Source organism: Odontesthes bonariensis, chromosome 24 (assembly GCF_027942865.1).
Source record: "Odontesthes bonariensis isolate fOdoBon6 chromosome 24, fOdoBon6.hap1, whole genome shotgun sequence".
NCBI classification, from domain to species: domain Eukaryota; kingdom Metazoa; phylum Chordata; class Actinopteri; order Atheriniformes; family Atherinopsidae; genus Odontesthes; species Odontesthes bonariensis.
Window position 1 is genome coordinate 20,492,630 of NC_134529.1, and position 26,929 is coordinate 20,519,558.

Here is a 26,929-nt window from a genome sequence, read left to right on the forward strand (position 1 = left end):
ATCTCTACTACAACATAATTAGCAACACACTTATCAATTTCAGCCAACTGAAAGCTAGCTGTTGTTGTTTTGGGTTTGAGCGCTGCCATCATGCAGTGCAGCTCCAGTATGCTTAGCTAGCAGGTGCTAGCTCTGCTTCTTTCTCTGAGGTCATGTGTTCGCTTTTCTATTTTTGTAGGCATGTGCCAGCCCTGGTTCTGTGAGCACACATCAAAGCAGAGCGATGGTTTAAAACCCTTTTAATGTCTTGTATATTTTGCCTTCTGGTCATAGAGTTGGGACCATAAGAAGTACATCACAACACCCTAATTTTTAATCCAATTAAAAAAAAACAACCCAGTGTTATTGGAAGCATTAAGCAGAAAGTTGGTACACGTTTTCCTTTATATCTAACAAAAGTTTCTCCTCTTGGATTTCATATTTCATGATCATTGCTTGATGATAACTTGGCAGTTGTGGAGAAATGTATCTCTGTTTTGATTGGTTGCAATGAGACCTGCATCTGGTTGGCTGTGGGCCAGTGTGATTGACAGCTCTACCTGGGTGGCGGAAGACAGTGACATCTCCGTCACTGTGGAAACAAACGGGGCAAAGCCGATCAGCCAATCACGGTTAAGCGAGAGCCCCGGGGGTCTATCTAACATATGCCAAAGATTTCCTCAAGACCAAAACACACACAAACACACACACACACACACACACACACAGACACCACATATTCCTTTTGAATGTGCTATCCTGCTTTGTTGGATATATGAGTGTATATGTGCTGCGGTTTATTTGTGTGCATGTACGTATGCTTGTGTGCTGAGCCGATGTGTGCTTTCTCCCAGTGTGGTGTGGTCTTCTTTCGACACCGTCTCCGGGTCGTTGACGTAGCTGTCATGGGAGAGTGCTCTCTAGACCGACATGAACACACACACATATGCACACACACACACATCAGGGGACAGGGGTCAGCTTGTATTAAAAGACCAAATAAACCAAGTGTTCACACCACCAACCCACCGCAGACAAGACAAGCAGACAGAAAAGAAGAAGGCGATGGTAGGAAATGTGTGCTTGTGCGGAGTTGGAGGGGATCTGCAGGAGGAAATATCTTTCATTTCTCAGGGCAGCAGGTTGGAAGACTTTGTTGGCTGACTCTTCCTCAGCTGGATGAGATGAACCATACCTGAACAGTTGAAGGGCCCTTGTGGCAGAATTCTCTTGTTAACCTCACTTCTATCCTTACCGTAGCAATAGTAGTTCTTCTTTTTAAAATCTTTGAAATTAAAACACATAAAAGATACAGATGTCTACCATATGCTGCTGTTCTGCAGGTCACATCAGCCTCTGTGAAAGCTTGTCCTTGAAACTGTTGTATGAATGATGCTGAGATAATGTTGATCGACCTGTCTCGCAATCATTGTGTAGAACACACCATCACGCCAACATGGCCATTTCAGCCATGTTGCTCCTTACCAGTTCTCACTCTGTCACTCCTTCTCTATTTTCTCTGCCTATTTGTCTGTCCCTCCTTTCATTTTTCTTCCTTTATCACATTTCTTCTCAACTCCTCGTATTCTTTTCTTTGTTTATTTCACTCTCTCTCCCTTGTTCAGTCTGTTTATGTCTCCTTTTCCCCCGTCTGTCCTTTTTTTCCTCCGTCTCTTTTTCTCCCTCTCCGGCCGTCATAAATCGCTCTCTTGTTGGCTGTTGAAGTGTGAGGAATGGCAGATCTGATGGTTTCTCACAGCTGTTGCAGGCGTTCCCAGGTTCTCCTCACCACACTGCCTTCTTGTGGTCCCAACTTTCAGACCTGAAGGCAAAATATACAAGACATGAATAGGGTTTTAAATATTTGCTCTGCTTTGATGTGTGCTTGATTTATCTTCAACAAGTGAACCTATCTCATCCAAAAATAAGATGGCTCAGGCACCACTTTTTAAGCAACCAAGCCAATGTTTTGCTTTATTTGAGTCTACTGAGTTTATGAAATATTTTAGAATACTAAATAAAAAGGTAATGTAATTTACAATCTTTTGATGACTGAAAGTACATTTTTGTAAATATAAAACTAGTAATAAGAATCCTGCCTGTTTCCAACAAAGTCTACCTACAAGCAATTATAAAGCACAATAATTAACTCAATTCTTTTTCTGTGGGATTATTTGTGGAACTACTGTATATCCAAAGCCCCCCTTCTGGTTACCTTGGAACCTCACTTAGCGGAATTGAGGAAATCAGCTCGGACTAACTCAGAGTAATTTAGCTCTTTATCTTTCTCAAGTTAACAAACAATTTATCTCCCAAAATGTGAAAATATGGTTTCTTTAACTGTTTGTCTATTAAATTACATCAACTCAGATATAGTTGATTTTAAAGTTCAAGTAAAGCAGAAAGAAATATGGCTCCTGAGTTTTATCACATCTCAGAAAAATGTGTTTTTCACCAACCAGCCACTACCGCGATTGAACAACTGGCAAGAATCATATAAAAATGAAATGATATGAATGAAGATGCTGACTGACAGTTCTCAGATCACATTAATGACTAACTCTGACAGGGAAAACAGGGAGGAGTTTGTATTAACTGAAATAAACTGCAAATATTACACGTTGCGGTCACCTTTCAGCTGTGTACTGAGTTACCGACATTGTTAAATTGTGCAGCTTACATTTTCAAGGCGGGCAGGTTCCACTGAAGATTCAGCAGAGATATAACCATAATGTGAGCGTGGCCAGATTGAGGGAGAGTTAATCTGGGTAAAAAAGGGTAAGAACGGTGTGCACGTTAATCCCAGCTATGTATCATAGAAGTTTGTGAAACTACTGGGTGAAAAATGAGGCGGGCGTTGGTGTTGACCCTCAACTCTGTCACTATGGCTCTGCACAAAATCACTTCGCTGAGCATCCACTGATCGTAGATACTCAGGGTGGGCACATAGCATCTTAACCTCCACTGTGCGTTGCTGGCTTTTCACAAAATTATTCCATGGTGTGTAACTATCTGAGCCAGTTCGTTGTCAGATTTGAGACCCACTCATTTTTAACATGTTTTCATGTCACTCTCTAAATTGCTGGAACATTAAGATGTAGATAATAGGACTCTCGAGGGATTAATAATATTTTTGTTTGCATGTCGGTTCAGTATAATTGCTCAGACAGTCTCTCTGTCAACTGCCTCGATCTGAGTAATCACAAGAGCAACACGACAAAGCTCTCACAGCTGTTGCATCAAGTTTGAAAAAATTTGGAGACAACTTTTGAATTGACTCCTACAAATGCCTTACATAATTACAAATGACCCGGTTTGGCGTCAACAAATGTACAGCGATACAGTAGACTTAGTTGTGTGTGGCTGCACCACACGGCAAATCGGAAGCTAACAAGAAGGCACAAACATAACCAGTCCTCTGGTTCATATACTAAACGTACTAATACTATACGTTTGTTTTATGTGTTTCTGTCTTGAAACCCTGATTTGAGGGGATAATTACATGTCAAACTTGATATAAGTAAAACAATTAAAATTGTAAAAAGAAATTTGAAAGAAGGGCTCAACAAAACAAAGAAGAAAGAGTTACAAATGCTAAGAAAAAATACCCAGGTTTGCTGGCAATTTCAAAGCTGCATGTGGAATACTCCAAGGTTGGAACCACCGAAAATAAAATCCCTCCAGCAACTGCATCCACCGGTTTGCATCTAACAAGGTCGTAAGTTGTTGAGTTCCAAATCAGCTGTCATGCACAGTACAAATGTGACTATGAGTTTAGTTTAGCCACTTTTATTAGCCAAATTAGCTAATTTTGGGCTCGTAAATTACTTCAAAATGACTCAGAGCCCCAGCTCAGCATTAGATAATGTAATAAAACTATAATAATTGCACACTGTATTTATACACTGTCAAAAGTAATGGTCTGACTCATTCTGATTTTCTTATAATTGTCTCCTGTTTCACACCATTTACAAATATCTTAGAGTGGGATTTTATGTCATTAGGTGATGTATTTTCTGCATAATAATTTACAAAATAATGGGTTGTCATGGTTGCCCTCTTACTCACAGCTAACCATGACAACCCATAAGTAGATTTTCTGGTGGGCAAAATTCCTTCAAGGTTTCCTTCAATCTTTTCATTTTATCATGAGGAAATGTCTCCCTTTGAAAATGTCCCCTGGTTTTTACACTCCAAATACTCAGTCTGCTTGAATTACTCTTACTTTTCAACACCTAGCTACTTGTGCGGAGAACAAAATATTTTGCCACCCCCACAAAACAGCATGTCACCAGAAATGACTTGAATGAGAGACAAGATACACATTTTCCCATGCGTTACTTATCCATGGCCAACAACTGTCGCAAGAGGTGTTCCGTAGTTTTCTTGAATCTCGACGTCTTAAACATTTTCCGCCTCACTCTGTACTTCACTGTCCTTACGTTACACAAGTTCTATATTGTTTTCTTCAAATGTATTTCTCCCTTCAAAGTTTTTACTGTTAATGTAGCGAGGTAATATATATGAGAAACAGAAGGAGGCCACAATGTTCTCGGAGGCTGATACTAAAAAAAGAGAAGATGGCATCATTTGAAGCGGGCACATTAATGATTCTCAGTTTATGAGTGGGAGTTGCCAAGAGTTTTGGAGGCTGCAAAAAATGCACTGCAGGTGTCTCAATTACTCGCGCACACATTTCTGAGTGCCTCCAAGGTTAAGAACATCCTACTTTAACTATACTTAGAGTTGTTAATGACATTACAAGTGCAGCTTCACTTGCATTATTTCCCTCACTGTATATAAATGTGAACGTTGAACATGGCTGAAATGTAAATATTGACTTTTTGAATCCCTGTTGCACCTTGTGCCTGAGAGTGATAGCTCTGTTGTATGAAGACGCGGTGTCCTGTGTCAGCACAGTATAGCAGCACATTGCCAAATATCCTCTCGCCATTCCCCACCTCACAGCAGTGCTCCTACCCCCACTGACACGCACACACCACCTCATTCCAAGACCAGGTCTTGGAGCACAGTGTGATGTGACGCCCGGCATGTGACCTGTCATGCTCAGCTGGTGATAGAGTCTGTCTGTATGAATCAACCGTTTCACTAAATTAAAACAAGAAAAAAAAAAAAGTCGCACTTTTATTATAGTTGAAATACCATAAACAAAAGAAGACAATGGCTGGGAGTGTGTATGGCAGCAGTGTGTTCTCATGGAGGTTTTTCCAGGAGGCTCTGCCTGCCGTCACTCAGAGAGACACGAACGGAGGAGAGAGGATCAGATCATTATTATCACCAACAGGGATAAACAAGTTGCGACCTCTGTCTTTCTCACCCCATCCTTCTTCTCCTCTCCCTCCTCACTTTCACTCCCTTTCTGCTCCCTCCCTGCTCCCTCACCCTGCCTCCTCCGTCTCCCCTCTGTTCATCTTTCCCCACAGCCTCCTCCCTTTTGCTCCACCCCCTCTCCTTGCCCCCACTGAGTGAATAGTGATCATGTCTGGCATTTCATCAGCTCTTTGCACTTCTCTCCTCTATTAAGATTGATGGGCTGCTTGGCTATAAATGAGCATGCTAAGACTTCGACAGGGCCACGGTCAGGCAAGGGCTACATCCACATAAACACACACACGTATGGAGTCTCACGTGCACCATCCCTATTAGCAGCAAAATGCCTGAGCTGGGGCCCAAGGAGGGCATAGTGGCATACACTCAGAAAATATACACATACACACACTTACTTACATGCAGGCATGACCTTGTCAGTCACTTCCTGGTGTGTCTGCTGAGGAACATGGAAAAAGTGGTAAAAAAATAGAAAAAAAAGCCACATATTGGTTATCAGTTCTGTCCAGAGGGTATCAATCAATCAATCAAACTTTATTTATATAGCGCATTTCATACCACAGGCAACTCAGTGGGCTGTAATCACCATCACATTTTTGCACAATTCCTAACAAATGAGATGAAACTGCCTTATATATATCCAATATGTCGCTTTTTTTTCTTTATTTATTAACAAAACTGATCTAATAGTACATAAATGTGAGCTGTTACTTTTACTATGTGCTGCGACACCTCAACAACTAAAGCTAAATGTTACCTTTTCGCCTTGATCAGTCCTGTGCATTAGCTTGGAGCAATTTCAATCCATTCTTTTTCCAAAAAAGATATTGATACATTGAATTGAGAAAAAAAAAACTCTTTATCTTGAGATAACAGTATAATTTTTTCATTTTCATTATACTGATAGAACAGTCCTTGTGATCTTGAGATAATGACATAATTATCTAACCTGTTATCACTACAAAATGAGCTTTGTTATCTCAAGATAAGGACAATGAAAAAAAGATTTTAACTGAGCAGTCTGGATCACGTTCATTTTAAGTTCAATGGATTTTTAGTTATTAGTGAATGACAGTGTGATTTGTTATGATGTTTCGGTACGCCTGAACAAGAACTCAGAAGATTCAGTTTCATTTCTGCTCTTCAGATAAAAACTCACCTGGGTACTGAACCCATCACAGCTTTTGTCACCGTATTTGGGTCTTTTTTTTTTTAATGGTTCTTTTAGAAGTACCGGGATTTGTCTTTTGATGACATTATTGCAACAGTTTGCCCTTCTCTTCTTAGGTTTAAGGTTGCTCTGCTTAACAAGTGCTTATGTCAGGGGGTAATTCAAGTTCCCAAAAAGTCCTCAGCCCTTAAAACTGTCAGCTAAGGCAGCTGTGAATAACTGTCCTGCGCTTGGTTATGTGTTGGGCAGAGGACTCAGGAGGGACAGAGCCACAGATCACATGGTTAAAGAACTGACAGACATTTATGAGACATCGCAGATCCTCTCCTTTCTTTCTGGCTCGACACACAGTCTATCAGACGTTCTCAGTGTCTCTCACTTACATACTTACTATGAAGTTAGCGTGTGTAATCACATGTGCCTCCTTATATCACTGTCAAAACAGGGAGAGAACTAGGCCAGGAGCTCTTGTCCTTTTTGTTGACATGAAAAGATGAGGAAAATATTGTGTCACAACTATTTCACAACAGCCTTAATAGATCAAAGTTCATTGGCTGTCTGAGAGGGGGGACGCTGGAAACACGGCGTGCTAAGATTGCAGTAAATCAGCTTTGCCGGGGCAGATGACAAAAATTTAATGGCTGTAAAGGACACCCTGAGCTTCAGATTCTTGCAACTGTCATCAAATACTCGCTTGGCCATTAACAGGTCACGCAGACGTAGATAAGCTGAGCCTGCGACAACACCGGCACACCCACCCTGCTCACATCGCCAGCTGAAGGCCCCCTGGAGCACAGGTGCACTTCTTAGAACAGCAGCAGGGACACAAGTGGCTCTTTGCCCCATTGCTTGAACTCGTCTCTCTCCTCGGTAAATCTCAGGCTCCTTAAATCGACACACACAAGAATGACAGAAGACTTACGTCTTTCCCTGAAATCCAACTGACTCTAGTGTCAACACACATTATTACGATCATTCCAAAACTCTTGCTTGGTTCATGAGTCTGAAACCTAGAAATTTTGCATTCATTTCACACAAAGTGCTATTTGTAATTCTAATATATTGCTCATCATCTACAAATAGAACTCCTTTTTTCTTTTCTGTTTTATGCCTCTGATGTGTGCAATTTAGTTTGCCAAACCTTAGTCTTCAGCCTCCACTCCAGACAACTTTCTTGTAACAGCCCAACATGACTTCACCTGTGGACTCTCCCGTTCGTATGCTTGGTCACGCACAGCAGGCCACAGCTGCCCTCTGAGCATGCTCAAACACGTGGTCTTGTCTTCGGCCCATATGTTAATGAAAACTTCAATCGCACAGAAAGCTAAAACCGCATAACTGGCCTCTATGCAAATACTAACTTGCGTGTTGAGTGCACGGGATAGGGAATTCTCCAAGGGAAGGAGGAAACCTTACTGTTTGACCATGCCACAGACCATCAAATTGACAGTTTTCCTATCTTAATGGTATTATTCCTGTTTTGTTTAGCGTTGACTAATTTGATCCAATCTTCGAAAAAATATTGTTGATAAAAACCTTTTTATCATTGTCTTTTTTTAACTTCATCGACTCAGACTTTTCCAAATAAGTTGGTTAGATGCCAAACTATAAAGGTCAGGCATGCTTATTACCAATTCAGCTAAATTTAGCACTGAGCATCAAGTGAAAACATTTCATTTTGTTGTGGATCAGCAAATGCCATGACTGACCACAACTGTTTTCACAAAGTTCTGAAAGCCCAATGAGCCTGTAATCCAGTCAAGAATCCTACACTTCTCTTAATTTCCCTCTTTCATTCTTCGCTGTTATCTTAGACGTCTATATTAGTATGCCCGACCTGGCAATGAATACATACCCATACATGCAATCACGCTCTAAATGAAGACTGATATCTCTCAGCTTTGATTTGATGCCTCAGACCTTTGGGGATATTCGGTGTCATGATGAGATGCTTTGGCAGCACTGAGAGGTGTGGATTTATGGGTGGCTAATGTTAACAGTAAATCAAAGTGGCCTACGCCAGATAATAATAGATATAACAAGTAAAGATGATACATTAAACTTGATTTGTATTACTGTGAGTTTTGTTGTAGTGACACATTAAAATGCCAGCCAACAGTCAGCCTCTACCTTATTTCCACATTACATAATGTGAAAATCACTTGTAATTGATGCTTAATTTAATAATACAGTACAAAAATTAAAAAATGTGGCAGCATGGTGGAGCAGTGTTTTTTTTTTGCATGGTCACCTCGCGGCCAGAGGATTAGAATTTCAGCCGGTGCCTTTCTGTGCGGCGTTTGCACGCTCTCTGGTTTCATCTCGCAGTCCAGTGACATGCATCTTACGAGAATTAGCGATTCTAAACTTTCTGTGGCACGAGTGTTAACGTGCATGGTTGTCTGTGTCTGCATAACCCCAGATGGACTGGCGACCTTCCCGGTGTGCACTCCGCCTCTCACACGGCAGGGGCAAGCTGCGGCCCCACACGACCCTGAACAAGATAAAGTGGGTGTAGAAAACGGATTGGACGGATTAAAACTCTCCAATATGTAGCACAGAGTAGTTTCACGGCTCTTGAGTGTCACCGCCAAGGATATAGCTGACATACAGGGCAGGAACATCTAAGCTTACAACATGAAATGATTATTTTTAAGGAATTCTTTTTTTAAATTTTTCACTTTGTTATGAGTATCCCCTCTAATATAGATCAAATTTGTAGCATTCCTAGCATGTCTATATAATGGGTCTTTTGTGTATTAAAAAGTCAACATGAACAAAATCAGTTATCAGCTCTGTTGCTGGAGATTCTCGCTTTCAGTTTGCAGTTTGCAGATGACCACGTGCTGTCTCAGGAAGGCAAAGTCTGAAAGCCTGTACGATCTATTCTACGTAGAAGATTGAAGACTACATGAGGGGGTGGGGCTTTGCAGCTAATTTGCATGCACTGCAATGAAATGAGAAGCTAGCACAAGCTACAAGGAAAAGTTATTTGGTGCGTTTTGCTTCATCGAACTATAATATAGTAGAATGAATTGGATTATTTTGTAAATAATTATGATTACAATGAATTGAATTCCAATTGGCTTGAATTGGGCTATACTATTTAAGTGCCTTGAGATGACATTTGTTGTATTTGGCACTATATAAATAAAACTGAATTGAATTGAATTGAATTGAATTGAATTGAATTAAGAGAAATGGATTCAGGTTATTTGGAGACACCGTAGTGACATTTCAAAACTCTTTCCCCCTTACTTTTTGTATATCTGCTTCAAAAAATTTTGACACTGACACCAAAAACAAACAGGTATATCTTTCAGTAGCTGTGTTTTCACCCTGTTTGGCAGCCCTGATCATGATCAGATGTTTAGTTTTCACGTCATGTTACATGTTAGCAACCTTACAACGCACAGCTGAGAACAAGCTCAAGCTAGCCTTAACATCATTTGGCCTGCTAGAAGCATTGCCAAGCCAAAGGCTCACATTATTGATCACATTTGTGTTTCTAATATGGTTGAAAGTGATAGAAAGGAAATACTTTACCATTTTGATACTTCCATGTGATCAGAACTTGTATAAGTAGCTTGCACGTTGCTCTTTGGTTCAGACATGTATAGTTGAATTACCCCATTAATTGAACTGTGCATCTAAATAGACATTGTCAGGGCAGGCAATGTCGTATTTCTTCTTTTTTCTTTTTGTGGTACAAATCTAAGGAACACGTGGTTTAATAAAAGGCTATATATATGAATTTTTGGTTTATTTCTCCTTGTCCCTCTAATACGGACTGAATCTTATCTTTCCAGATGCTGCTTTAGCTGTCCTGTCTGTTGAGGCACCAGCCTGGCTGATGCGTAGCCACTCCTACACTGTGCTGACATAGTTCTTTGTCACCAGACGCTGATGCCTACCGATTGTGATAACCCACTGACCTTTTTCCTATCATCCTAAATATCACTGAAATATGATTCTTTACCTAAGCGTTCATACAGCAATGCAAATTTGGATTAGAAAGTATTCGTTAGCAACACAAGGTGAAGTTTTTGTGCACATTAATAAAAGACTAAAATTGGAATTCTTCCATTTTTAGCATTTCTTTCAAATATCTTGAGCCACAGAAAAAGGGAGGAAACACACAGGTCCCCTCTTCTCCCCCCCATCCCCCTCCACCAGGCAGATAGCGTGACAGATCTGTCACGTCGGCACCTGGTCATACACAAGTGTTAATGTCCCCACCTCAGTCAAGTCCCACTGGACCACTGCCACCATGCAGAAGTGTGTCTGTGTGAATATATGAGTGTGTGTGTGTGTGTCAAAGATGTTCTCGTAAGTTTAAACCAATTTTAGTACCTTTATTCCCTAAAGTGAAAAGTTTTCACTGTTGACAAAGAGAAGGGAAATTTGACCAGCATCACGTATAATTGTGTCTGTATGCGTTTCGGGTGTGTGTGTGTGTTTCTGTGAATGCTTTACAGATACACCAGGCAGGGTTTCCGTCCGCAGTCATTCAGAAACAACAAGCCAATCATTCTTGGATTCTAAAATAAGCGTCCCCCCCACACTCACATGTGCTCATCTCGTCAGCACCTCTCACCTTCAGAGTGACAGGAGACAACTGAGCAACTCAGGGGGGGACAGAGGAGCTGCTGAGGAAATGGATGACAGCAGAAGAGAGTCAGCAAACTTCCAAAGGTGAAAGATTTGGTACTACATCAGTTAGAAGCTTCAAAACTAAATCAAAAGGTCTCGGTTCGAGTTACAGTTACAGCTCTCTCAGTTTTGAGCTTCTTCTTGACGTGCATGTTGTGCAATAGGAAAAATAGCCATTCTATTTGAAACGCCACACTGGGGCCTCTGTTTGGGCAAAGTGAATGAACAAAGGCGCGCAACGACGCCACAACAAGAAATGCTTCGCTGCAATCTATCTCCGTGGGAAAAAGGCTGAAGTGTATAGATGTTTTTTCACAAATTTTAATGGAAGCGTGCTCATTCAGCCGGCAAGAGCACTGTTTACGATCACGAGATCGTAATAAACTTCTTTATTAAATGTAAAATTGTATGGTTTGTACATTTTTGTTGACTCAGTAACGTAATAACTAAATCTCAAGAATGTTATTTCAGGGTTTTTAATAAAGACTTGTGAAAAATGGGACTGACAGTATGTCTGAATCGTTTCACCCGGTTTTTGACTCTGGTTGTGTGTTTCTGCTTTGCCTATTTGACGATAGCAGCAGCTTGGTTACTGACAGTATTTCACTGGGCTCAGTTAGGAACAACTCGTCACTACAAAGCTACTTGACAACCTGCCACATTTGGCTAAAAATGGCACCTGTTGCAGGAAAACTGTACAAGACACAAGCGACAGCCAGCTTAGTCCTACAAACCTTCTTAACCCTTCAACCTCGGGCTCTACTGTTTGGCAGAGGACAATTTGTCACTGACTAGACAGTACTTTTTAAAATTTGAATGCTTTTACCATAACATCAACCTTTTCTGAATGGGAGGACATTAAAGGATTAAAAGCACTGATGGCACCGAAAGTGTTTTCCCACATTTTTCTATGTTTCCTATGCACATTTGGATTTTGCTACCGGATGTCCTGCCTAGCCTGAGCAGCATTGACCAATCGTGTTTCAGCAGACTTTGGCGTGGAGCACACAGCAAACGCATTGGCCAAAATAAACGCTTGAAATGATTGCAATAAAACGCTAAATGACAATTTGTCGGTTTTCATGAGCTTTTTTTAAAAGGTGCGTTAGAAGAACACACTGGATGTCGCGCTAAAGCAGAAGAATCTCAGTCCAGAATAAGCTGAGCTAAAACTGAAAGCAAAACCTCAAAGGTTTGAGCCCTTCAAGCAGCTCACAGATCTCTCTCCCTCTTTTCTTCCTCTTGTCATCCCTCTCTTTCTAAGGGAAGCTTTAGCCAGAATGCATTGCTGGACTGGTTACCACAAACTGTCCGAGAGAAGCTAGGATGTAAAACACAAAAAGAGGGAGCATGGCATCATTCTTTACTGGATCGAGGTTGTACAATATCTTATACTTAACCTTTAAATGTATCTGAGTGCAAATAATGACCAGAGTGTGGAACAGGAAGTCTATAAGGATATTTGGGTGTTCTCGAGGCTTAGAAAGTCTCCAAACTCTTTAGACTATAGCCAACTGATTCCAAGTATGAGCAGCTGCTAAAGTTTTGCATGCACAAATCCTAATTACCATTACATGTCATAACAGCTGTAGTATTATGCTTTTGTCTTTTCTTTCAGAAAGTCGTTTTTTTCGCACTAAAAACACTTTTTTTGCATATTGACCTAGTTTTAGGCTAAGTTGGATCGACGCTTGTTCAAGCTTTGGCGATGCAAAGAATCTTGGTTCTTGCTTTCGGCGGTGTAGTATGACTTTGTGTGAGCTTGCGTGTGTATGTCTGTGGGAGGCGGGGTGTCAGTTCTCAGGGATCTCCATGAACTTTGAGACTGCGAGGTCACACATTCGCTGACAACTTAACCACCTGTTGCCACACACACACACACACACACACACACACACACACACACATGTGCGCAAATACACTCATATCCACACCTTCCCACCCACATCAATATTCACCACACACCCTCTCTCTGCAGAGTTGGAGGTTTTGGTTTACACGATCATTACACAATAAAGATGATGTGGATGTCTCAGTCGCTCAGTATATCCGTGTTTATTCGTGTGATCACGTGTTTTTTTTCCTGAGTTTTCGGCATGTCTCGTGGATATTCTATAATTCTCCGTCCAAGCTATAAATGCTCTTATCACAAGCACAACATTGGCTTTAACAGTTGCATAAGCATGGCTTCAAATACAAATAAGCCTTTTTTTTCCTCTCAAGCAGACGCTGCATTTTGAATGCTTTCATAGAGAAAGACGTAAAGGAATTTTCTTACATCCACACACACTGATTTACACTCCAAAACCATGGCAAATCATTTAAATTAGTAAGATACTGATGACCTCCAAACATCGTGATATGAAAACATATTTTATTTGGCTCAAAAAGGTCACAGAACACGTTCATGTCCTCGGGCCAAAGGGCTTGCTGTTATAGTGTCTTTGCAAAGAAAAGCTTTTCGGTCAACTTTAGATGCAGGCCGTCGCGCACCTGACCCAGTCTAAAGAGCAGAAGCAGGTGCATTGGGGTTTTTAAGTGCGAAGGGTCACACGGCCCTTTATAAACACGTCGATTCCCCCACCCGCCCCTGCTTCCCCGCTATATACAGAGTGATATACCTTACGTCTGTGTCTCTGAACCTCAGACGGACGTGCACAGAGCTAAAGTTTTGTCAAATATGTAGATCAGTTTCTTATGTATCACTCTCCCACAGTTTTAACCACGTTACTGCAAAACTGGGAGATCTCCAATGGCCTTTCATTGCCGCGATGTCATCGTGTTAATATGTGTCAGGGCTGTGGTTACGTTGTGTAAAGGGTTGTTGTTTATTTTTTTCAGTCTGAGTGCTGAAAAAGGCTGCGCCTCTAGTGCATATCAATGTGTGCACTTTACTGAAAGAGCACTGAGGCCTGTAATAACACGTCTTGTTTCGGAGCTCTGTCCAAAAGCAGGCGAAATCTGCGTGACCGCATCAGGGCTTCCTACCAGGGGTCGAAGTGCTCGCATTGATTGTCTGGAGCTGCCCAGTTTGAGCCCAGTCCGGATTCAGCTCCAGTTGTGTCAGTGGCTCCCTGGACTCCTCGGTCACAAAGTGTGTTTCCTTTAGTGACCACTGCAGCTGCACACGCATGTCGTAAAAACCATGCTCAATAGATACAAAATATTCCCCTTAGATACAACTTTGACAAGCTCATATGCTCACTGAAGCAGTTTCTTGATCTGTCACTCTTCTCTGTTTGTCCACAGCTCAGGCTGATGCTGCGTCAGCATATGGATGGTTAATTCATAGAATGTTCTGAGCCAAAAGCACCTCCCCAACCCGGGGAGTAATTTTGTTTTTCGTGACAAGTCACGAGTCAAATTTAGCCCATATGGGCAGTGACCTGTGATGCTCCTCCTCCCGGCTGGCTACTGGCCACTCCTAAAGTCCGAGAGTCAAACAAGAAGCCCTGCTGTCCTCCGCTGAGCACGCCAATACTGTCTGTTAAAGTCCCACTGGGAGATGAGCCAAGAAAGGGACTCTGATGACTGGCAGTGGCCATTTTATCAGGGCTGGCAGCGAGGCGTGGTGAGGGGGGGAATGTGTAACCATACAGGCTGTAAGGCGGTGTATGGAGGCGAAGACCGGCGTAGCCCTGCGGTGTGGGGTTGGATAGATAGCCAAGCTGAGCTGCAGGGAGGGGCAGGGAACAGAATCCTTCACCTTCATAACCGGATGGACCTCTGTGAGGGGGGAACGGCTCAGGGGGGTTGCCATAACGGTGGAGGGGGTGTGTGGGCCGACTACAGGTGTAGTCTGGCGGGCTGAGAGGGCAAACCTGGAAAGGCGATGAGCACGGGGACGTGGAGAGAAGGTGAGATGACGATACTCCTGGATGACCTCCTGGGACTCCTACAGAAAAGGGAAACCAACATTTACTTAACTGAAAGTGAGGCTATTTTTTTTTTCAAATATGGTAAATGATGGATGGAATGGGATGCATCAACCAAACGGGGTGGACCGACTCTGACTTAATGACCATCTTAAGCATTAGCCATAGAAGTCTGATTCATAGTTCATGCAAAATCTTGGCCAAAGTCAGAGGTCAGAAGTCGGCGGGGGGGGGGCACAATAATCCCTGAATATTTATGTTACCTCACAAGTTTTCTCTAACCTTAAGCAGAAAAACCCAAACAAAGACATTTGTTGTTGGCATATATGCTGTGGGAAGCATTGATCAACTGTGACATGATGGAATTATGGATAACTTATTCTCATTATCCAGAAGGCTCCAGCTCTTTAAATTCACCTTGCTTAGCCATGCCAGGGATGTCCTCAAATGTGAGTGTTCGTAGAGACGGACGCCAGAATGCGTAAGACTCAACCAAAGCCTCCAAACCCATCCTGTAAAACACACACAGACACAGACTTTAACAGAATCTACAATGTTACGTGTCTTTCACTTTCCGGACTTATAAATGCAGAAGCTCTCAGCAAGCCTCACTGTTTTGCACGTTATGCTAACCACCTGGCGGCCATCTTAGTCGCCTGTGGGGCCTCTCTTACCATCTCTATGGAGACCATGGGTAATGAGGAGCATAAACGCTACGTTGCGATTGGCTGCTGCCAGTCGGGTGCTTAGAGGTAATTGCTTTCACACGGCTTTTACGGGCGAATCAGGACGAAGGAGCAGGAAGCCGCAGCAGCGATTTATGAGGTGGGACTCCCCCCCCCCCTCAATCCAAGTCTCCCTCCTTCACTAGGTGGGGCGGAGGGTTGATGTGGCGGTGTAATGCGAGTGCTCTGTTACCGCTCGTTAGCGTGAGGATAAAAGTCCCCCCCCCCCACGGGGTTGTAGCCTCGGTGATAATTTAGACAAGCTGCCCGGAGCGGTTGTGTGTGCTCCAAAGCAGCCTATCAGAGCAGAAGTTTATTTAGCAAACTGCTTAACTCTTCCTGTAATATTTAAGGGGAGATTTCTTCAGCCTTCCTGAGTTCAGCCTTTATAGGGTCAGCTGTCAAGGTCCCTGGGTTATCCAGCTTGCTGTTCTCTACCTTCCTCCCTCTCAGATTTTCTGTCCTACACATTCTCCTTCTCCTGCTGCCTCCTCTCCTCTCCTCTCCTCTCTCTAATGATTTCTGTGAGGCCTCAGGGGAGTGGCTGTTTGGAGACTGCTGGAGTTTTACTGCTGTGTTGTTTTAATGCTGTGTTTATATATGTTTAGAAATGTGTTTATACAGATTTTCTTCGGGACACTCTTGATTTTATTATTTTGCTGTTGATGTTGAGGTTGGCTGGAATCTGACGCTCCATTAAGCTTTGCAGCCAAACTTTGAGTTTTCCTCTCAAAGCATGTGTCTGCAACGGCCCAATTGTCGACATTAATTTGCTTTTAAAGTTAGCGCGTACAAATGAAAACGCATCACCGACTAACCTTCGCGATTTTCACTTTAGTTTGTTCCCGTTTTAGGATGGATTTAATGAAGGCCTGTCGCACATTTTCCATTAGAAAATGAATAAATATACACTGGGCTTTGCTCCCCATAAAATCAGAATGAAATTGTAGTGACAAAAACCACAACCAAGCCAGGGTATAGTACAGTCATGCATCCCACAGTACCCCTAATGCACGAGATAATGTGAAAATCTCTGTGGTTAAAATGAACTCACCGGTTTCTACCAGAGTCTCTGAAGCCTTTGGCAAAAGGGTTTCTGTCGATTTTCAGCCTTGTAATCTGAAAGCAAAATAAGACTCCAATTATTTCCCAAAATTTCTGTCCACGATAATATAGACTCTGCAGTGGAAGTTTTTTTTTTTTTTTTTTTTCCGGCCAGAATAATTTCCCTCTCTGTAATCTTTCAATCAACTCTAAACAGAAATACATTTGTGTGCATGCTTAACTGTTGATTGTCTGTTTGTGGACATGTTTCCTCGCGCATGTAAGTGAATTTGTGTGGGTGTATGCGTGCATTCTTAGTTGTTCGTGTCTGTGGGGGCTGCCAAGGGGCTGCTCAGGCTGTGGGTGGTGTTTAAGGCCCAGCTCGGTGACCCGCATCCTAAGGGACTTTTATTGCCATCGCCACCATGTTCTGACTTCAGCCATCGTGGACTGTAGGCCAGCTGACCTCAGCTAATATCCGTACTTCAAAGCTCCAATTGACTGGTCCAGTGCAAAAATACAGAAAACACTTGGATCTCTCCCCTGTAGAGGACACCAGCTTTGAAACTGAGTGAGTAAAATCCAAAAACTATGAGACACTAGACACTTGCTTGCAAAAGAGACTTTGAAGTGTCTCAGTGTCCTTTTTCTCTGGTTATTAAGGCTTAAAAGTGTTTCTCTTAAACTTTTGCTCATAAATCAGCCTGAAACTTGTAGCTATAGATATCACGCTGCAGTGTGACCTACAAAAATGTACTTCATTAACCCACATAGTTCTGTAACCACCAAAACTACAACATAATATCTATCCGCTGACGGTCATTGCACACGTAGCAGTGCGTGCTGGACATGTGCTTTGTTGTGTTGTGCTTGGTTTGTCCGGTTCTGTTGGCTTTAGGAGCTGTGCTGTTGTACCTGTTGGTTCTGATATGCTGTGACGGTGGTGAACACGGTTTCAGGGAAGGAAAAGGTGCGGGTGCCTTCCCCCGCAGGGATTGCTCTCACTGGAGATAACTCCTCTCCGCACTCCTTACGGATCACATGGACCCGCGGCTGGTACTTGTGCATGGAGTGCAGAATGATCTGAGCAGGGAGGGGAAATGAGTGATTAAGGCTTGAATTACATATTGGCAATAGAAATCAAACAATAATATTTACACTTGTGGGCAGACGGACACGTGGATGCACTCCAACTTTATTATTTTTTCGCCTAATAAACGTACGCTAGATAAACTGTAGTTATTACACACAGCAGCATAAAAAGCTTAGTGCAGAATTTTCACCAGAAACATAAAATCCTAAAAACAAATAACATAATAATGCGATAATGGACCTTTAAATTGGCTATAAGGTAAGTATACAGCACAGACGTATCATAAGAATATATAGAAATATGACATACATGTCCTTGGTCATCCAGCTCGTTGTTGGTTAGTTTGAGCTTGTCGAAGCTGACCACTTGGCGCATCCATGTCTCTCCTGAGGCCGGAGAGTCCGGGTGGATGTACACTCTGGGAGGCACCGGAGAATCCGCGTTCCCTGCCACCATCCACTTCGAGCTGTGATAAACGTACCTTCACAATTCACACACACGGGATAATGATCAGGACGAGAGGGGAGACGGAAACCATGTCCATTTTGAGAGTTCATATATCCATATTTTTTTTTACTTTGTGTGCTATTGGGAACTAATTACGTGTAATTAACTGTGTTGTTTTCATTGGGATTTGTGACAGAGATTAGCAGTAGGAATCAGAGGAAAGTGTTTTTTTTTTTAAATATAAGAACTCAAACCCACATTATTATGATCAAATTGCTGACTTTGTTATGGCTAACATTTAAAAAATAAACAATGTAATAAACCAATTTAACATCTGTGCATCATTTGATGTGAAAACACTGAAGCAGCAGAAAAGAATAGCGTCCTCTTTTAAAGCAGCTTTTTATCCATTTTTTTTCCCCAAAATCAGCAGAATAGGGGCGTCATTGCATAAAACGCTAAGGGCACTTCACAGGCTATCGGCTAAGCTTCAGAAAGAAACCCAGAAACTATTTAAGGGTTTGTTGATCACCTGCTGTTAAACGTTTGGATGGAACCCGCACTCTGCGTCCTACGGGCCAGCTGTGAGTGCGTGAGCATAAAGCCGCTTGGACACCGCATAATATGAACTCCCAACCTATCTCGGGATGTCAGCCATCACTCCACCACGCCGATAAAAACGTATTCACACATAAACAAGTTTTCTGAAACTTGGAAATGACGGAGCAAACAGCACGCAAAAGACTGTATTACTGACTCCGCCGCAGTCACACGTTGTTTTCTTCTGCTTTATAACGACTTTTGTTGGTTTGACCCTCCAGAATAGAGAGGTTAAAGGCATCCAAAAGGCCCCTCTCCAAAAGGGACGGCAAAACCGCCGTGACAAAAACACCGATGCCAAGCGCCATTTGTGGAGAGAACTGGGGCTGAGCTGAAAACCCTTGAAGCTGTCCCACGAACTGTGTATATGGAGTCTAAATTAAGACCACAAGCCAATTTCTGCAGTCCTACAAAACCTACTGCCTCTAACAGCTCACTTTGATCATCTCACACGTTTCTAATCTGGTTTGAATTAAAGAAGAACAAATCTGATTCAGTTTTACCAAATTTGGAACAGGATCGCAAGTTGTTGTTTTTTTTTTTTTTGTCGCATCCTGCGTCTTACCTGTAGCGTTTGTTGTCCACGGGGATTATATCCATGGCGATGTAATACTGCTGATGGGGGTCTAAACCCGTAATCTTTACACGCATAGCAGGAAACATCCGCCTGAAAGGAAAAACAAATAAATCCTCAACACCGGAAATATTAAAGAAAGTCAAATACATAATAATAATACATTTATTTATTATTATTTATTTTTTATGAATAATTGCGGCTTAATACGCATAAACTTTGGAGATGTTGGCCTTTTAAAAATAATTATTGGTCACTTCTGCTAAATCTCAGCTGATGCCCCTTAACTTATACTCTTATTATTAAGTTTTCTAATAAATAATTTTAGCTTATTTTTAAAATAAAATAATTGTATCCAACATTTTTCTTTAAATTAGAGCCGCGTGTTCCATTTTTTTTCCTGCGCGCAATTCTGTTGTTTTTCCTATCCCCCACTCATCAAAGTTAATATCGGAACATCAGGCATTTCTTTTATTAGTAGTAGTATTATTTACGCCTTACCGTCCAGCCTTGGTGATAATCATCTCCGTGCCGATCTCGTGGAACCGTTTCCACAGGTCTGATCCCTGCAGGTCCACGCGGGTCTCCTCTCCTGTCCCGGCTGCAGGCGCAGCGCACGGAGCTGCGGGCTGCGGGCTCTCCAGCAGCGCGTCTTCGCCGCTCTCTGCTGCACCGGAACGAGGAAAGATTTTACACCACCGATGGGTAAACAACACACACCACAGCCGAGCAACGACTCACCTACAAGGAATTTTGTCCCAAAGTATAAACACCGTGACATTAGAGCAGGATTAACCGGATTAAGTCAACTCCAAAGATTTGTAGCCAAAATTAGGCAGCATTTCATATTTATGAATGTGACTTATTATTGAGTGTATCGTTAAAATTGTCCAGTTCCACACTTGCAGTAACGTAAAAAAGGCACAGCCAACGAAAATGTCACACATTTTATTCACAAAGCAATTACCAGATGATTAGAAAAATGACACATTATGGGAGTCTTTTTTAATTAAGTTATACCACCGGGATACTGCTCAAAATCTCTCAACAACATTGGACTTATTTGGCTCTCTAACAATTAGAGTTTTGCACTGGTTGTTAGATATATGCAGTGCAGAGCAAAAGGAGAAAAATTGAGACAAAGCCGCACTGAGGTCTACTGCAAGAACATAATTATCTCCATTTGAGTTGGGTTGAAATTTATTTGGATATTCTGGATATGATTAGAGGACACCCTAATGTGAATGTGTCTCGTATCTGTTGTTATTCACGTTACTCGACACAGGCCTGCCTATGTGGGGAGGAATGTATGGGCATTATGGGCCAAACAAGCCAAAGAAATCATCTACCAAATGCGTTTTAAACTTCCCTGTATAGATTGCAATTTGTCAGGGACGGTTGGTTCAAGCTTTCCGCAGACCTCTCGGTATCCTTTCCGAGGCACTTTCTCTGCCTTTATACGCTGCTAATTGGCGTGTTTATGATTGCAGCACAACTCATAAACCCTCTCACATTAGTCACACTCGCTGCTCATATTTACAAGACCAGGGCACTGATGTGATATCAAACTCTCACCGTGCGGCTCTGACAAAAGCCAGCCGCTGTTTTTCTTTTGGAATCAGCATTTTGAGCCAACTACTACGGAATTTTTATTTTTTATTTATTGTTGTTTTAAGTGTATTTTTTTCTGAAACGCTACGTGCATTAAAATCAGAAGAAAAGTGTCAGTGAGTAGTTCGGATTTTAGCTACATTCCCCCCTTTAAATGTAGCAACAGAGTAATGCACGGCCTTGTGGTTAGAAGGGGTGCGTTCGTAAACAATAGTTTTATTCTGGCATGACCACACCTAAACATAGGCTATATTGTTATTATTTTTGTTCTTATTCTTCTTATTATAATCACTTACGGGATCCGTCACTTGCACATTCTGCCTCGCTGCCCCGGTCGTTGGCGCACGCTCTGCCTGCTCGCAGTCCAGGGCTCCCGGTTAAATCCGAAACATCATTTCCATCCTCGCAGCCTGGGGACTCGGCATCCTCCCCGGTCGTTCTGCGTCTTTTTTCCGCCCCAATCAACGCTTCCACTGAGAATGCGTGCGCCTTGACACTCAGCGCGCACGGGGACCGCCGCTTCTCTGCCATTTCTCTCGACTCTCGGAGAAGCGGAAAGAGAGAGGAAGGACAAGAAGAAGAAGAAGAAGTAGAAGAAGAAGTAGAAGACGCGGCGACACGGGCTTGCAGGAACGAATGAAAAGTCCCAAACCCCGCCGGTCATCCACAGCCGTGCGCGGGGGTCAGTTTTCCGCCCTGGAACCGACTAACAGAGGGACCTTGGAGGAGCTGGGACAGTGTCTCCGTTATCCGTTGGTGTCGTGTGGACTTTTGGAGACTGTCAGCAAGCAGCACAGAGAAGAGTTCGGAGAGAGCGAGCCTGTCAGTCACAGCGCAGACCAACCAATCACGAGGAATCACAGCCCCCCGGAACTTTCCGCTTGTCCCGCCCGCTGTGGGGGCCGCTCGTGCCGCCTTATGAGGTAAAAGCAGAGCCGGTGCATGAATCATGCCTTCAGGCGAAGGAGCGAGAGGAACGTCCCTGTGGGCAAATTGTGCGCATTTTCACACTCCGGCCCGACATGCTTTGCATATCTGACCATTACGGTGGTCACTTGCGGCCACCACCTATAGAAATCCCCGTTTCCGAGTTTAAAGAGTCCATACTTCCAAGATATGTTTGCGCGTGGCGACTATCACCAAAAGTGGCTGGCTGACATCAATTCGTAATCACCAGATGCATGAAAAAAATCATCACATGCGCATTCTTTATTACAAATCGTAAACAATCGGCTACCACCTGTTGCACGGCCACCTAAAACATGGTTCCACCTTAGAAAATAGCTTTATGGCATAAAGTGTAATGGTAATAATTACTGGTAATAGTATTTTTTTTTTTAAAGGACAAATGGTCAATGTTTCACTGTAGTTTAACTGGAAAAAAAAATATAGAATCACATGCAGTTTCACTCACAGTACAGGCCACTGGCTTATTCGTTATATATTGGCCTACATATTTTGAGTGACAGCATAAAAAATCAATTATTCTAACTACAGCCGAACATCAGAAACGAGTCAAACAATAGACTAAATATCTCAGTCGTTTGTTCGGGCGTTGCGCAGATTCCCGCCGAACTCCCAACCGACAGCATTTCTCACGCGGCAACATCCAAGGGCCCGTAAGAACCGTTAATGCGTCACCTGTTAAAACGTTAGCGGGATTATTGAATGTCATCCTTCACATCAGGGCTGAGTTATTTTTCTTGTCGGAGCTCCAGGCCTCCGCTGGCTCGCTGGTAAAAAATAAACAGTACGGCGGCGTCGTTTATTGGCATAAATGTGGAGCCAATGCCTGGACGCAGAGGAGAAGCCCCGCGCGCATAATCCGCGAGGCTTATCAGATCGAGCGTTGGTTGATTCGCGTCCCTGGAGTTTTAGAAAAGAAAGTCCCATTTCGTTGTTAGTTTGTGAGAATTTAACGAGTCACAAATTATTTGGAATAATAATTTAAAAAAAGCCTTTGACCCATGGAAATTGGTTCGTACTACACTAAAAACAGTTGGGTTAAAAATATAACCATGACATGACATGCCCGAGCAGAAATGAAAATAAATCATCAACACATTCAGCTATAACAGAACATAGACATAAATTAGTAGGATGCTATTTTTTTTAAAATATAAATAACACATGAGCGAAATCGCTCGAGAACAAATGATTGGGATATGAGCATCATTTTATTCATTGCTGCAGGTTTATTAGTCGTTTTTATTTTATTTTTTTTTCAATTTATGATGACTTTTAATGCTAAAGACGTAGAACAAGCTGCAAACATATCGTTAACTTGAGTAAAATAGCAGATTACAACCTTTATCTTGGTGCTGTTTTGTAGGGAGAAAAGGGTAAAAACTTGATGGAAATTTCAAAAGGAAACCAGAACGCATTAAAAAAATATTTCGTCTTGGAATCTATTAGGCGGTGGACTCCATATCAGCTCATTCAGACTGTTCTATCCCATCTCTGACTGTGTTTGATAGGACTAAGTGTAATGCAGTGTTTTGTTTTATATTATTATTTTTACTGTTTGGGCCTACATTTCAAAAAGCCAAGAGATATTTTTAATTAAATCCCCCCAAAAATGCATTTAGGCTATCTGATGAAAAATAACAACTCCTGTGAAACACTAATTAGGCCGCATGGCTTGTAAATAGGCTGGCTTTATTTAAATTGCGTGAACCTGGCCTTGAAAAGTTATCACGGGGGGGGGGGGGGGGCACGTGGAACGAGGTCAGTACAAATAGTAATTGATGAGTTTCTTTGGTCGTTATTAACTGAGAGATTCTTCTTTTGCCTGCGCGTTCTGATAATTTCATACAGCACAACAGTGCAGGAAACAGACGCAACAGAGTGGTGGTTTACAATCTGAAGCCCTGCTAAAACTCCACACGAAGCCAATTTCGTTACCTTTGGCCTTGGTCCGGCATAAAAAAACAAAGTATAGCGAAGTATAGACGAGATAGTAGAAGTCGCCTACAGACTAAAGGCCTACAGACTCATTTGATCTGTCTGTTTTCATCACGCTGACAGTTCTAGGCCCACACAATCATCTCTTAATGTGGTTGCATTAACGTAGCTGCCTTCACGTTATGCCTACAGTGAAAAACTGCACGTTTTATTTCAGACCGCGACTTTGTCACGCTCCTTCAACACCTATAGCCTATAGTAATCTAACGACAAAATGGATGTGAGCTATAATTTAACATTGATATGTGTGTGTGCTGTTTTTATTTCACAAGTGTAATTTACAGTTTGCTTGCAGCAGGCTTCCCCTCCGGTCATTGATCCACTGTCGGTGCTGCTGCGCCATTTTGGCTCCGGCTGTTGCTTTCACTTGACTCGGTCAAGTCAAAAACTATGGACAATTAACGAATTTAATTTAGATTATAAGAAAAGTTGCCTTTCACGGCATTTTGGGGCTGAAATTGCCTACTGCGTCCGTATAAAAAAGACTGTTTAGCTCGAGGATTTTTCTTCTTCTGGACCATACAGTGATGCATTGGTTTGGTAATTAGCTTAAGGACCTGTGATGTGCAGGTGCGGGTGCGGGTTGGCCTCGTGAGTTTTGCCGCTTTTGGGGGGTAACTCGGCCAATCAGAGTGCAGCGTATTTGTATAAATATCTTCTATAAAACAAAAACAAAAACAAAACAAAAAATACATTTTGTCACTCTGAAGGTAGGCGTCACCCACAGCGTGCAGAATAGGCTGTTTATTAAAAACCTTTGACATAATTACCGGTGAGCTTTGAAGGGATGCTGGGTAGGCTACAAGGGCCTGCGCAGGGGAGCCTGGGTAATACATTGTTAACAGTTATTTAGCGCGTGCTAATGGGCACGTGGAGCATTGCCAGGGCTTTTATGGCGGAAGTGGCATTAGAAGCTGGGAAGGTGTTTGAGTTCGTGTGTCTGCTTTGCATGCGTGTGTGTGAGGGAGGGAGAACATACAGAGCAGTAGTAATACAGTGGTTTTTATTGGTTTCGGGAGTGATACCTCTGCACAGTTTTATAACGTGATACTTATCTTCCCTGAGGACACGGTTGTTTAGTGCTGCAGTTGACCTCAAGGAAGAGAACTAGCAGTTGAAAACCAGACCAATGTAGGCCTACTTATAAGCTATACAGAGAGAAATGCAGTTTGGCTGTAATTGTATGGCTGTAATTATACAGCCATACACACACACACTCACACACCTCCACATTCAAGGGCCCCTTGGCACATGGCATGTCCTGGAAGGGTCATGTCCCAGTTAGGAACTTCAGAATCTTCCAGTTTCCAAACTATACATTGAAATCCTTGCCTATCTAGAGTTGTGGCAACATTGCAAAGCAAACAACGTTGGCCCCTGCAAGCACCTCCTGCTTGTGCTGGCCCAGAGTCACTCGCCATCCAAGTGAAGTGACCCCAGCTCTCTTTCATAAAGTTAACCTTCCATTGAAAACGTGGTATTTACTGACACGCTTGATAGAAATTGATGGATCTGTGACATTTATTGAAATTTTTTATGAGCCGCTTTCTGCTCTTGATGCCCTTTATTCAGGCCTCCGTGTGCCTCGGATGTTATTCGAGTCGAAGCCCCGCTCCGGCTCACAGACACACACAGCTAGACAGAAACAGAGGGATGGCTTGCTCAAACTTTGTGCACCTCTGAGTGTCAGCATGAAGCTGTTGGACTGGTGTTAGATTAATGTGTGCAGGTAGTATGGGCCTCTCGCTGTCCATAAATAAAGTCAGTGGAATGAGTTTGATGAAATGTCTTTGATTCGTTAGCCAAAAATTAAAGTCTTGAATGGGTAACCTGAGATGGAGCTGTTAAAACTAGAGCGCAGGTGGGATATGAAGGGAAAGAGACTTTGTGGGGGAGAAAAAAAAATGCACAATGCTTCGAAAAAAAAAAAGAAGCACGTTTTATTGTTTAATGATGAATGCTGGTTTTGATCGGAGACACAGATGGGTTGGGAACAGAGGACTGCAGCTTCATTTCAGGACTTCTAAGGCATGCAGTGAGGAGATCTTAAAAGTGCACTGCAGGTTATGGTGATAAAGAAAATGTGAGACAGTTTTCTTATGCGCAGACTCAGAAGGGGACTGTGGATTTCGCAGAGCGAGAACCGGGGACTAGAAGTGCAGGAGACATACACTTTACTTAGCAAGGCTACGTTTTTTTTTCGATACTCTGAAATTCAGGCATTTACATTGAAACCGAGTGTTAGAAAGCAGAGATAGCACAGAGCAAAGCATTGTGCAGTGACTGAAACTATGTTTGACCTTTTAAACCTGCTGTATGAGCAGTTTAGCTGAGTTTATCAAATAAGAATTTCTAAACAATGCACTTTTTATTTTATTTTGCACGGTATCTAAAACACAACAGTATTCTGTGGCAATATGCCGTATGGTAAAGTGACAGACTAGACCAGAATTCTTTCAGAGAAGGGCTAATTAGAAGGCTTCTTGGGTGTTATTAATTAATGGGGTTTATCAATCGTCTGGCAGCAGTTGTGTCAATGTCAGAGGAGGGTGTTTAGTTGGAAACCAGTGGGCAAAAATGTTCCACAGAAAATGTAAAATGCTTCATAGGTTTTATTTACCATTATTTAAGGTTTTTTTTTGCACAACACGTCCATCACCTTTAAAGAAGCCATTTTGTTGGTTGCCTTGGTTACATGTAAATGCAACATGTTATGAAAAAACTTTGCCACTTCCTGGTTGGCTGTAGACATTAACATCACTTAGTTAGGGTTATAAATCAGTACTACTTGGGTAGCGTGAGGAAAGGATCATGGTAAGGATAACACGACCATTACCCTCATGC

General features: G+C 42.4%; 1 protein-coding gene and 1 long non-coding RNA gene across 4 annotated transcripts; both read right to left on the reverse strand.

The window, feature by feature from the left end:
- Positions 1-242: 242 nt before the first annotated feature.
- LOC142375313 (uncharacterized) lies at positions 243-7,725 on the reverse strand. 2 transcript variants are annotated; one of them, XR_012768923.1, is made up of 5 exons: positions 7,641-7,711; positions 7,258-7,384; positions 5,728-5,764; positions 2,660-2,743; positions 243-1,801 (listed from the first exon to the last, which is right to left on the reverse strand). It is a non-coding gene; the product is annotated as an uncharacterized LOC142375313 (long non-coding RNA). The 2 variants fall into 2 exon arrangements; XR_012768924.1 differs by lacking the exon at positions 7,258-7,384 and having other exon boundaries at positions 5,728-5,767; positions 7,641-7,725.
- Positions 7,726-13,509: 5,784 nt separating this feature from the next.
- On the reverse strand, positions 13,510-21,905 carry tbx18 (T-box transcription factor 18). Of its 2 annotated transcripts, none has more exons than XM_075458779.1 (8): positions 21,418-21,905; positions 20,012-20,174; positions 19,502-19,603; positions 18,199-18,370; positions 17,712-17,879; positions 16,807-16,871; positions 15,445-15,539; positions 13,510-15,047 (listed from the first exon to the last, which is right to left on the reverse strand). In XM_075458779.1, the coding sequence occupies exons 1-8, from the start codon at positions 21,650-21,652 to the stop codon at positions 14,518-14,520; spliced, it is 1,530 nt and encodes a 509-aa protein (XP_075314894.1). In that variant the 5' UTR covers positions 21,653-21,905; the 3' UTR covers positions 13,510-14,517. The 2 variants fall into 2 exon arrangements, with proteins under 2 accessions (XP_075314894.1, XP_075314893.1); XM_075458778.1 differs by having other exon boundaries at positions 20,012-20,177.
- Between the last annotated feature and the right edge of the window lie 5,024 nt (positions 21,906-26,929).